The 12,879-nt window shown below is 45.2% G+C and overlaps 1 protein-coding gene across 1 annotated transcript; it reads right to left on the reverse strand.

Annotated features, from left to right (window-relative positions):
* Window positions 1–460: 460 nt before the first annotated feature.
* On the reverse strand, window positions 461–12,074 carry zdhhc8a (zDHHC palmitoyltransferase 8a; the record flags this gene model as incomplete). Its single annotated transcript, XM_080529498.1, has 10 exons — window positions 461–1,642; window positions 1,777–1,892; window positions 2,238–2,352; window positions 2,563–2,698; window positions 2,792–2,883; window positions 3,058–3,160; window positions 3,500–3,672; window positions 4,209–4,366; window positions 4,865–4,986; window positions 11,971–12,074. The coding sequence occupies 10 exons, from the start codon at window positions 12,072–12,074 to the stop codon at window positions 461–463; spliced, it is 2,301 nt and encodes a 766-aa protein (XP_080385624.1).
* Window positions 12,075–12,879: the final 805 nt, after the last annotated feature.

Consider the following 12,879-nt stretch of genomic DNA (forward strand, 5'->3'; position numbering starts at 1 on the left):
GGCCAAACTGTCCTGAGAATCATCTGTATGTATTTAGTGTTGGTTGACACTTCTTTCTTCAACAGACACCCTTTTCTAGAGAGAGCTACATGTGCAATAAATTGTATTGTATGTATACAAAAAGGTATTCCCATAACTGCACATTGATGTTCTATCGCACTCTCTCACACACTAACAACCCAGACACTCATTTAACACAGTGTTGGAAAGTTGAGGATAAACAGGCTAACACTGCATAGAGGTGTTGCATATACGTGACAGCAGCTGGTGAAACCGCGAACAAGTCAGCAGCGACCAAATGTTCTGTCTTTTATTCAGAAAAATATCAATAAATGTCAATGTTGTTGAAAATCAATGACACACTTGCTAGTCAAGCCAAAACATTGCAATGCACTGGTTGGCGACTTGTTCCCGGTTTCACCAGCTAGTGTCACATACCATCTGGAAGACTCAACGGTTCCTATTTCAGTGCAGCCATGGGAGCTGACTCCTTCCCTTCCATGGTGTGGGTGAGTGAGGGGCGTTTGGACGGGGCGTACATGGAGGAGGATGAGGAGGAGGGTGTCCGGGGCAGGGTGGAGGACGAGGGCGAGGGCTGTGTCTGCCGGTCTGGAGGGCAGTAGGCAGGGGAGGGAGAGCGCCCTTTGCTCCGTAGACTGCTGCTGCTCTGCATGGGAGAGGTGGACGACTTGGGGGCTCGAGTCAGAGAGGAGGAGGAGGAGCTGGAGAGGGGAGACCTCGTACCCCCATACCCCAGGATACCAGTGCTCATCATGAACTCCCGTGAGCCGTACGCAGGTGGGGTGGGGCCACGGGAGCCCGGGGCGCGCATGCTGTCTGCCGGTAGGCTGCGTCTGCTGGGGGTGTCGTAGACACCCGTGTCTGGGCCGTAGAGGGCCTGGGATCTGGCCTGCATGCGCAACATCCTGTCCCTCTCTTCATGCTCCCTGCGCTCCTGAAAGGAGGCCATGATGGCCTTGGACAGGTTGTCGTAGCGCACTGGAGAGGGCTCCCGGTGGATCAGGTCCCGCTGGAGGTGACTCTGGGGGAGGAGGTCTCGTGAGGTGAGGCCCTGTGGGGTGAGGTCTCTGAGGAGAGAGGGGTCCCTGGGCGAGGGGTCCCTGGGCGAGGGGTCCCTGGGCTGAGGGGACTGTCTGGTGACCCCCATGAACACTGGGCTGTAGGCGTGCGATGGCGGCCGCTGCAGCAACCCTCCATCTTGGCCCAGGGTCATGAAGTGTGGTTGGTACCCCAGCAGAGGCCCCCCTCGCTGGGCCAGAAACTGGGGGTCTCCAGGGTTGAGGAGGCTGTCGTAGGAGAGGCTGCTGCTGCGGCTGGCCAGCACTTTGGAAGGGGGGAACACTCCTGGGAAGGGGTTGGAGACCAGGTTCTCCGGGTGCAAGGCAGGCAGCTGCGATTTGTTGCCGTGGCGATAGGCGTGTTTGAGACTGAGGGAGCGGGAGTTGAGGGTGAGAGAGTTGAGCTGCAACGGACTGGACATGAGGTTGGAGCAGGGGTTGGGGTTGGTCTGGAAGGTTGGCCGGCCTGGTAGAGAGCCAGGCTGGTCTGGTCTGCCCAGGTTGGGCTCAGATGTGAAGTCATGTCCTCTGCTACTCCCCTGCTGCTCTGCTGCCTTGGCCATCTATACCACAACACAACCACAACACCAGTCTATTAGGATGCACTCATACAGTGACCCAACACATAAACCACAGTCTGTATAAACAGCTCAAAACACAACACAGAACTACTGCATGTCTGAATGCTGCTAGTCACCTGTTCACCAGATGAGGAGGATGGGCCCTTAGAGGAGGGCTCCAGAGTAGGTCGGAGATGTGGCATGGTCTGGACAGATGGAGGGATCACATGTTTGGTGGTATGGATCCCACCCTCTGGAATGCAAAAACAGAGGACATTAATACATCAATATATTCATATGCCAAACATGTTATATAACACCATAAATAGAGATGTCTTGAATTCCTTAGAGAGTAGACAGCAGTGAACGTGGATAAGGTGAATGAACACACACTTTTTTTCCAATAGGAGCTACAGTATAACCATGACCGCCAGGTGGCAGTAGTGAGCACTCTACTGTGCTTTCTAGATTTCAGCTGTTTTAGGGGAAGGCAGAACATTATGCATATGGATTAGACAGCAAATAGGGAGAATAAAGGTTTGGAAAAACTATAACTGTTAAGTTAGAAGTGAAGAAGTGAAGTAGAAATGTGTCCTACCCTCTAGAGCTGCTAGGTGGCTTTTGAGCAGACTAGCGTCCGGTTTGGGGAGCAGGGGTGGTGGAGTGTGGCGTCCCTTAATGTCTGACACGTCCAAGCTGACAGTGGATGGACACTGGCAGAGGAGGGGTAGGAAATACAGTTAAAAACACATCAAGTCTGTGTGTGTGTGCGTGTGTGTGTGTGTGTGTGTGTGTGTGTGTGTGTGTGTGTGTGTGTGTGTGTGTGTGTGTGTGCGTGCGTGCGTGCGTGCGTGCGAGCGTGTATGAGTACGTACAGTGGACAGCGGCTTGTTCCCTTCAGAGGGCATTGGGGACAGACTCACTTTGTTTTGGAGATCACGATCATGACTCTGGACGCCATTGTCCCTGACCTTCAGTGGTATCTGTCTCTCAGCCTCTGGCCTCAGGAAAGGAGCCTGAATACCAACTGTTATTTTCTTAGTGGACCTCACTGCGTACCTGGTATGAGATACAAACACATAAATGAGTTCATCAGTTGCAATGCAAGGGCAGTTGGCATAGTACATGTTGCTTGCATATTTAATTTCTTACCTCGGTGAGATAGGACTACATATGAGATACTCCATGTTGCCACAGCAACCTCGAGTGAAAGGATTTACTCCTCCTTGAAACTTCCCAGTAACCTAATAAGGAAAAGTAAGCAATGATTTCATCATCAAAGCTACTAAGGACCGGCATAGCAACTGTCTGCGTCCAATTTTGTATCTTTTTCATTATGAATCACTGCAATCTGATAACTAATCTAATCTAGGTACTAATATGCAAACAAGAACAGTAGGATACTGTGATAGTCTGACCTGTTCGTTGGTGGTCCGGCCCCTGGACACCAGGAAGAGGTGGAATCCTGTCAGACCGAGGATAGGGAGGAAGAACAGGCCTGACACACTCATCGCCACCAGGCTGGACACCACTGTCAAGGAGTCTCAGTGGCTCTTTAGCATTAGGAATCAATGACCATGATTAAGCACATAGTAGCACGCATGAACACGCACAAACACAGGCAGACACAAACACATCCACCCACACACACACACACACACACACACACACACCCACACACACACACACATAGCAGCAAAGGTGGGTCCATATTAATGCCCATGGTATCGGGTGTCCCGATACTTTTGTCCATAAAGTGTATGTTGGGCACACACATGCATGCACGCACGCACATGCACATACACACACACACACACACACACACACACACATAGGCAGAGAGTGTGTGTATAAGGATACGTGACAGTACAGTGTAGCTTCCAGAGGTCCTCCTGGTGGTGAAGGACGTAGAGCAGGCCACAGGAGAACACTCCCACCATGTGCAGCGTGAGTGACAGCAGGAACAGGAAGAAGTAGCGGTAGTTCCGCCTCCCGATACAATTGTTCACCCAGGGACAGTGGTGGTCGAAGTCCTGCAGCAGGTCACCAATAAAGACCAGAAATGGGATCTCTCCAGGAATGACAACAAAGGCCTCTCACCTTCACTTCACTGTGTGCATGAATACTACAGAGTGGTCTAGGGTGGTCTTCAGGGTAAGGCTAACCATAATATGCATTGTTTGGAGGGTGAAAGTCCACTCCCTGACAGAATTTTCGGAATATTCAGTGAATATACCTTAGTGCACACAGATTATCAGAACTCTTTTCAGATTTCATCTCTCCGGAGACCACAAATGGAGAGGGGATTAACCTGATTAATGGGATCTCTCCCTCCCTCCCTCCCACTCTATCCCTCTATCCCTCATTCTCCCCCACTCTACAGCTATCCCCCTCTATTTCCCCCTCCCTCGCTCCTCATCCCCTCTAACACTCCTCCCCCCTTCCCATCAATAAGCCCTCATCACTTCCCTTCTCTCTCTAGCCAACCCTTCCTTCCTTCCCTCTCTCCCTCCCTCCTGCGCTCCCTCCTTCCCCCCTCCCTCCATTCCTGCATCCCTGCTTCACTAACCTCCACACAGTGGTCACAGACGCTGCAGTGGGAACAACGTGGAGGTCTGTAGAAGTGACAGGAGGCACACCACTTCATCCGGACCTGGACACCCTTCACGTCCACGTTCTTGTAGAGCGGAGCGCGGAAGTCATCGTCCTTGTCCTCATCCTCATTAGCTGAAACACAAGAACACAGCTCTAGTCCAGCACAATGTATCTAACCCATTCTCAAACGGCAATGCTGGCATTCTCTTTACAAATTAATCACACATACTCATACTCAATTCATTACGGTTGAGGTTATGGTTACGTTGGTGGTTAAGGTTAAGGGTTATGGTTAAGGTTACGTTATTTCTAATATTTTGCATTATTTCTATTATCAATTGTCTCTTGTCTTATTTGTTTCTTTTCATAATTATTGCCATTTTGCTTTTCTCTTGCTGCTGCAGTTTTGAGGAACTGAAGCCTAAGGACTTTACTCTCTTATACTTGTATAATGGGATGTAACCATAAACTTGATTCTGATTCTCATTGTGAAAGGACGAGAATGCACAAAGGCACATCTTACTAATTGCAGTATTATTGGACATCATCATCAATCATTCAAAATACAAAATAGGTAAACAACTATGTCCATCTAGTTACCCCTCGCCATGCTAGGTTATGCTAACTAACCTATTGGGAGCACCCCTGCATCCATAAACGTTGCCATGGTGAAGTTGGCCAACACGAACAGGAAGAGGGTGGCACAGCATGGTGGCACCACAGGGTGGACGGTCACTGCCAGCCACGGGCACCTGGGACAAAGACAAGCAAGAGTGTTTCCACTGAGGATGTGTACTCACAGCACACACACGCACACACACACACACACACACACACACACACGCACGCACGCACGCACGCACACACACACACACACACACACACACACACACACACACACACACACAGTCACACTAACCAGTAATCTCACACAGAAACACAGAAACACACATGCACACTCAATCAAGCACAGTTGACACAGTTCAAGCTTTAGATTAGGAGTCCTAGAAGCAATCAACAACTATTTTTTGCTTCAATTGAACAACAGAATTCAACAAAGGATTATGTTTGTGTAATCCCCAACAACATTTACCAAGGTTGCAAAGATCTACACATTCTGCAAGTTAAAACTGATGTCAAACATCATCATGGCCTACAATGTGTGCCTGGCTTTTAGCCTACAAAAGAGCCTTTTCTATTCATCTGACAGTGGATTTTATTGACTGTTTGATTAAATGGTGACATGTAAATGCTATGCAGTAGCACTGTATACAGTGTATATATACAGTAGTACAAGTATTGGAATTCTAAGACTTAATGTAGAGGTGAGTCCAAAGTTAAGAATGACCATAAATAATTCACTTGCGGGGGCTCCATCTTCCAAGTCTTACTGTAGTTATTCTGTATGTTCTCATGACCTAAAAGCATGTGTGAGTGACCATAACTGTAACAGTGACCGTAGCCAGGGCCATAATCAGTGTGAACTGTGAAACGGATATTGGCTGCCCTCTACATGGCCTGAACCTGTCTGGCCACAGCTGTAATGTTCAAGGTGTGGTCCAGAGTGGCGTAAGTGTCAAGTCAAATGGAGAGAGTTCAGACTGAGTTCAGGCCATGACTGCAAACACTGAGACTGATTTTTAGAGTCATGAGCCTTGCCAAACCCCTGCCCTGATGCCACAGGCCCAGGGGCCCAACCCCCCCCCCCCCCGACTCAGAAATCAAGATGAGAGAGTGGGGGAGGGGCTACCTCTAGAGGAATGCTTGGTGATGCCATGCCAGATGCAATCCCAATAATCCCCAGATTACGGACTCTGGATTATAGACCACTCTGCCAGCCCATTATGGTGGAATCCTCCATCAGACACCAAACGCAAAGACCATGCAATCAGCAGTCAGAATACAACACATCCGTGTACATAGGATTGTTCCAGTAGATTTGATACCCTCGCCTAGCAGACCTATAACCATTGAGCTAATAAAATAACTGGTTATTTCCTTTTCTGGTGAGACTAAATAACTGGCTGAATGTGTTACCCTTGAAGGATATTACTGAATTCTGATACAATCAAATTATTATAACCTTTAAGTGGCAGTGAATCACCACACTGAAGAAGATTACGGGGGCTTGGGGGGGTGGGGGGGAGTGAGGTTCCCTTCAAAGCTACAGGAAAGGATTTGTATCTTAATTCCTCGCTGAAACATAATTTCACTAAATGTTGTCATGTTTGACATGCGCTTATATTATGGTACCACAGCGAAGCAATAAACATGAAATAAACTATACCTCTCTGCAACACCGAGCTCAGACTCAATAGTCCCTCATCATGTCAGGCCATCCAAACACAAAGGTCATGTTGATTGAGAAGTTGTCAAATTCAGGAGCGGCTGATCAAAACAAACCATCAAATGGACCAAACTCTGTCAGTCTCCATGATGTGAGTTCTAACGCATGCATAATGCTTCAACCAACCCTTCAACTAGAAAGACTAATGGGTGCTGAAGAAAATGAATTGCCAAAGAGATGATCAAGATTGGAATAAGTATCTTTGGTGCTGCTTGTCCCCTTCAAAATTCATTATCTCCCTAGTCAAATCCCCAACCGTTTCACCCCTCTGTCAAGACATGGCTCAATCACCATACACATACAAAGGATCTAAATCAAAACCACAAAATGTGGAAGAGATTACGAAATGTTATTCCAAACAGATTTGTGTTCATCCAAATTCAATTGGCCTGAGTGTGGACACGAACAGAGAAGGTGAGGTGCAGCTATAGGAGGTCGCCTGCTTGACTTCTTACAGGAGGGATTACTATGGATGCCTTTGCATGGGCCGCCCGTTATTGGACTCTGTGACCATCTGGACCATAGGGAGAGTTCATTACACTGCAGCCTGGCCAGACAGGCCCCTGCGCCTAATGAAACAGCAGAGGCGGAGCAGCATTAAATCATCCAGAAGGGTAAGCTGCTCTCCAATCTGCACACTGAGCCCTTAGCCTACCAGTGGGTCAGCAGCACTGCCACCCCTGCATCCGTCAAGCAGCAAGTCAAGCTGCATCGCTCAATCAGCAATCCCTGTCCTGTAACAGGCTGTCAAGCTGAGGCTCCTTGAACATCGTGAAGGGGAAAATGTCTGTGTTGTTAGAAATGTGATCAAGTAGCCCTTGTCGTTCATACAGTTATTTGGTTTAAACAGTAGCCTAATAAATCGCACAAAACACACAATACTGAGTGGTTTAGAAACAGTTTAAATTTTAACACTAAAATCTATTATCTACTGTATATGGTATCTATATCTATATTACCTACAGTATGTGCTATACTGTATACAGTATGCACATTATGCAAATCAGCCAAAAACAAACTGTTTGAGTGGGGAGAAGCATTCTATAAATATCTGACCCACCATTGGTTGGGTATCAAATATGACCTCCGCACTTAGATCCAAAATTAACCCCAAGTAAGCAAGTAAAAGGTCAATTCTGCTTCTCTTCAAGGAATGTAACAACCGCTCAAGTACTACAATTACAGTGACATTAAAGATTATTTATGAGACAAATCATTGAAGGTGATAGTAATGGTCTTTGATCTTTGGTAAAAGTTTCTTGTTCTTAGTTTCATCCATTATTTGAATTGGTGCAGAATCTCCACTGAGTCTAAATCTATTTTCATTTCATCAAACAAGAAGACATTACATATATCCCGGGTCTTTGACCTTTTGCATGGCTTATGTGAAGTATCTGCAGTAATAACACTTGAGAGAGAACAATGAAACACAAACATTCAGTGACTGTGAAGAACAGGATAACAAAAGGAGGAAGTTTCTGCTTAAGCTCAGTAATGGGGAGGTTTATCAGGACAACCAAAGGCTTCTACTTTAAATAGCCTTTTGCCAACTTGACCACATATCACAGTAAAATACACACACACACACACACACACACACAAATACACACACGCACACATGCAAACAGACAAAAACGTAATAAGGCAATTACAGGGAATATGGATTTTTGCAGTTTATGTAGAATTTATATAGAATTTAGTAGAATAATAATTTAGTCCATAGTCCATACAGTCCATATTCCACTAATGTAATAACACCAACTGTTCATCTCTATTACTACACACAGCATGTTAATACAAGGTTGTTAATATAGTGATTACAGTGACACAGTGACACAGGTATCGGGGTAACTTCATGTAAACAGTGATTGATCAATTATATATTGAATTTGATACACATCTACACTTCTACATTTGTATACGCTTCAGCTCACTCTCAATACAAACAGACAGGGGGTCCACTTTAGGCACTCTCTTTTGACATATTCAGCTCTGCAGGGTCTTAATGGACCCAACAATGCTCTAAGTCAAACCCTCCAGACAGACACCACACAGCACAACAACCAGGGAGAACACATGGTTGATTTTATGACAAGAGACGAACCACGGTCCCTTTCCCTTAGCGCTGGTACAAGGTGAGGTTGCATGTCTTTGAGATACCCTGAGCAGAATGGGCCCAACCTGGCATTCATCCATCTCTTCTTAAAGAGAGGCAGCTGGTGCTGCTGACAGAGCAGGCAGGCAGACTGGAGACATAAACCAACCATTTGCCTCATACTGTGTTAAACTAATATGATGGAAACATCCAATGTAGTAAAACACTGTCATTTGAGCAGCATAACAAGTTTGAGTGGACATTACTCCTTTTCGATTTTAACAATGGTACAGTATCACTCACAGCAAAGGGTAGTTGCAGTAACACAGCACTGGAGCTATGTCCATTCCTATCTTCAAGGGAAAATAAGGAATTTCCTGTTACATACGGATGAGAACAGGCCCCCACCACACTTCCTGAGTGAAAGGGCACACAAAGAGCATGTGCGATTGGGCTGGACCCAGTGGACCGCTCTGGTTAAATATGACCTCATCACGTTCAGAATGGCTGTCCATGGAATAGATGCTGCAGACACAGAATCCCTGAGAAAGCTGCAATGCACAGCTAATTGACATGAAGCAGTGGTGTCCTGAGGGGAAAAGTGCCCTATAGTGTGAGTGAGTTCTCTTAGAAATGCAGATTGTCTAGTAGGACTCCTGCCAGTTTGTCTGTACCGTATCATGAGCTTTCATTGGACATCCTGATTGGGTCACATACATTGGGTCACGTACATTACCACCACCACAGTATGTAGGCTACAATCCAAATAAATAACATCCCCTAAATCAGTTCATCCGCAGACCCCCAAGATTAACATAATAAACAAGCCTGTCTATATACTACAATTATTTTGCAGCAACAGTATGTTAAGACATCTTTGGATTAGCATACAGCAAGCTGTACTACTGGAATGCAGCCACAAATAAAAAATAAAACAGTAGGCCTATGATTTTAATTGTACCGGTACTTTCTTTACACAGTAATGTTCGACCAGAAGTGTCATTACTTCATAATTACCATGAATAACTCCAGGATTTCTGAATATAAGTGGGCAGAATAGGCAATGATCATATCTATTACCTATGCACTTGCAGAGATAAGAGGTCTGTTTTAACTTTCTCCATGTCACAGTTCCCAGACAAAATATGAAATGGACCTAAAAAGATTAAATGCTCTACTCTAGGATTTCAGATTTTATACACAGAGGATTATGTTTCTCTCTTAAGCTTCTTGTCCATATGACACTTGTGTTGGAACAGCAGCGAGTAAGAGAGCAAAACAATAGGAGGGCTGTCAGGGTGAGATCATTCTTTCCAGATTTTCCGACACCTTAGATGGGATAAAACCAAGTCGTGGTGGTAATTTTAGGCTTCAAGTAAATCCACAGTGTACTGTAGTACGGTACAATCACCCCACACAGGGTGTTTTCTTCACATCAAATAATCACACCTATCACTAAACTTAGATTTTAGTTGATATTAGACATAGAGATATATCTCACCCCTAGTTTCCCAGATGTGAAATCAACAATGATCAGATGATCCTAATGGCAAACTTCCCAGCTGTTAGGTTGAAATACTTCTGGGAACAGAATTGGATAAGAAACTAGGACAGATATGGTATCAGAGGTCAGAGGTCTGTAGACTTAACATACTGTACATCAGCCCTGGTTGGCATACTCATGCAGGGTCTGCCCTGGTTGGCATACTCATGCAGGGGTCAGAGGTCAGTGGTTGGCATACTCATGCAGGGTCTGCCCTGGTTGGCCTACTCATGCAGGGGTCAGAGGTCAGTGGTTGGCCTACTCATGCAGGGGTCAGGGGTCAGTGGTTGGCCTACTCATGCAGGGGTCAGGGGTCAGTGGTTGGCCTACTCATGCAGGGTCTGCCCTGGTTGGCCTACTCGTGCAGGGGTCAGGGGTCAGTGGTTGGCCTACTCATGCAGGGGTCAGAGGTCAGTGGTTGGCCTACTCATGCAGGGTCTAGCAATCTTGGGCCTGAGCAAATGCTTCTATGTTCCCTACATGGAAGTGATCCCCTTCACATTACAAAATACTTGTTTTCATTATCTTACCCTTGCTTAGCTTTTTGGAGGTTTAGGTCATAGATTCATAAGCAAATGCAATGAAAATACAACTGAACCTGTTTTGCTATAAGCTGACCCAGTCTGACTTCTCGGAAATATGCTTCACTAAGCTTCAAGCATCATTGACTTTAGCCCCTGGAAGATAAGGGGATTTAGAAATAAATTGGAGCATTAGCTGCATGCTAGTGTGGGTTACAGCTCTGAATGAGAGGTGTGGATGGTGAGATGTTTTGTGTCTGAAATGAAAGTTGTTTTTGTTTTTTAGGTAATTAGGTAAAACCAGATGATTCTGCATCAACCGCTAGAAATAGAATGGTAATTATATTATATCAACCATTAGGCCCAATCACCTGAATATTAATGTATTGATGTTTCCCTCAACAAATGTCCAGACATAATGGTCTCTCCCAAACCTACAGTACCAACCTTCAATCCATAAGTAGCTCAGACTAGGAGGATGTACATGATATTAGCTAAAGCAACAATTAATTTAAATAATAGTCCAATAATGAATGGGGCAGTGGGGAGGTTAGGGAGGCTGCCTGATGGCTAGAGGGGTTCAGATCCCTAGCTTGGGTGATTGAGAACAGAGTAACAGGCTTCACGAACAGACTAATGAAGTGTATATGTACAGTAATGTGTGTACGGTAAATATGTATAGGAAGTGTGTTGCACTGTTCTGTTTTATTTGTATAATATTGACCACACTGATAGGCGACTAGGCCTTATACACGTGAAAGAGCAGAAGTTATAGATAGTAGACGACAACATCAGACTTTCAAACAGAGACCTTTTTTTCAAGCATTTTCACATTCAAATCTTAAGATTAAAATGTGTGCCAATTAATGTAGCCTAAGCCTGTGCGAAGTGGTACAACAAAAGTTTAGGCATATGTTACATACTGCTATTTATTGCAATGTAGCGTGTGCCCGTGCACATTCCATCATATCTTTACGCAGGGATTTTCAATTCAATTCATGTTTATGGTAGTACACGGACCGTGCGTGATTGTCGTGGAGATAGCCTATGGGTTAAACCGCGCTACTGGATATTGAAATTATGATCGCAGGTCAATCGGATCCGATATACATTTGCATCCACTTCATAAATTCAATTATGTAGTTTCGAATATATGTCAGTGTTTTTTTTATTTATTTTTTATTATTTTTTTAAACATTTTTCCCCGATTTGGCAGGTAGTTCAACTTACGTAAAGACGAAGAATAAAGTGGTTGACCCGACGAGGAGGCAGGCAGCGGTGGACACCGGAATAAATGCGCTGGGTTTAAATCTCTCACCGCCGCTGGTGGGCATTCTGTTCCTTCCACATTCATCAGTAATTTATTCCAACGAAAGCAATAGGCAACTCCGAGATTCAATATGTGCTTCACTATATAATGTATTCAGACTCCACTCCATCCCCCCGAGATCAAAGCCAAACGAATACATCATCAAGAAAGTCCAATAAACTGTGGCCGCAGTCAGTGTCTTGGGAATCCCACCCGACGGAGCGCACTAGCTGCTGGGCCACTGCTTTGATAGGCTACAATAAAGGTGGGGCTACCGTGAAAAGGATGAATGACGTGAACTACAACATAGTGGACCGTCCTGTGGACGCCTGAATCGTTCGCAAGTATTTCTAAATGATGGATGTGACTGTTACAATCTATTTTCTTAGACATTTCTCCCTCATATTCACAATTAGCAATGGTCACATGAATAAGGATAACCATTCTCATTCTGCAGTGTGGCGTTGTCATCTTATGACTTTTACAAGCAAGGCTTTATTCTAGGCCTTCACGTTTTTTTCCCCTTGAGAAAGACTGGATATTTATTGACACTAACGTTGCACTATAAACTATTGTGATAAAATAATATGTAATGAGTATTCCCCCCCCCCCCCCCCCCCCACTAATAAGGCCTGCTTTCCCTGGGGTATTATCAATTTGCTATCATTTTTATCATTTTTCTTCTGGATGGTTGTGGTTACGGAGGGAATTAGTTTTGCTCACTGGTGCGCTCAGATAAGCTTGAATAGAGATAAGTGCTGAATAAAGATAAGACATCAGATCCAAGAAGGGAATGCCTACCTTCATGTGACTGTGTGGCTAATATTGGT

Source organism: Nansenia antarctica, assembly GCF_963989245.1.
Source record: "Nansenia antarctica genome assembly, chromosome: 4".
NCBI classification, from domain to species: Eukaryota; Metazoa; Chordata; class Actinopteri; order Argentiniformes; family Microstomatidae; genus Nansenia; species Nansenia antarctica.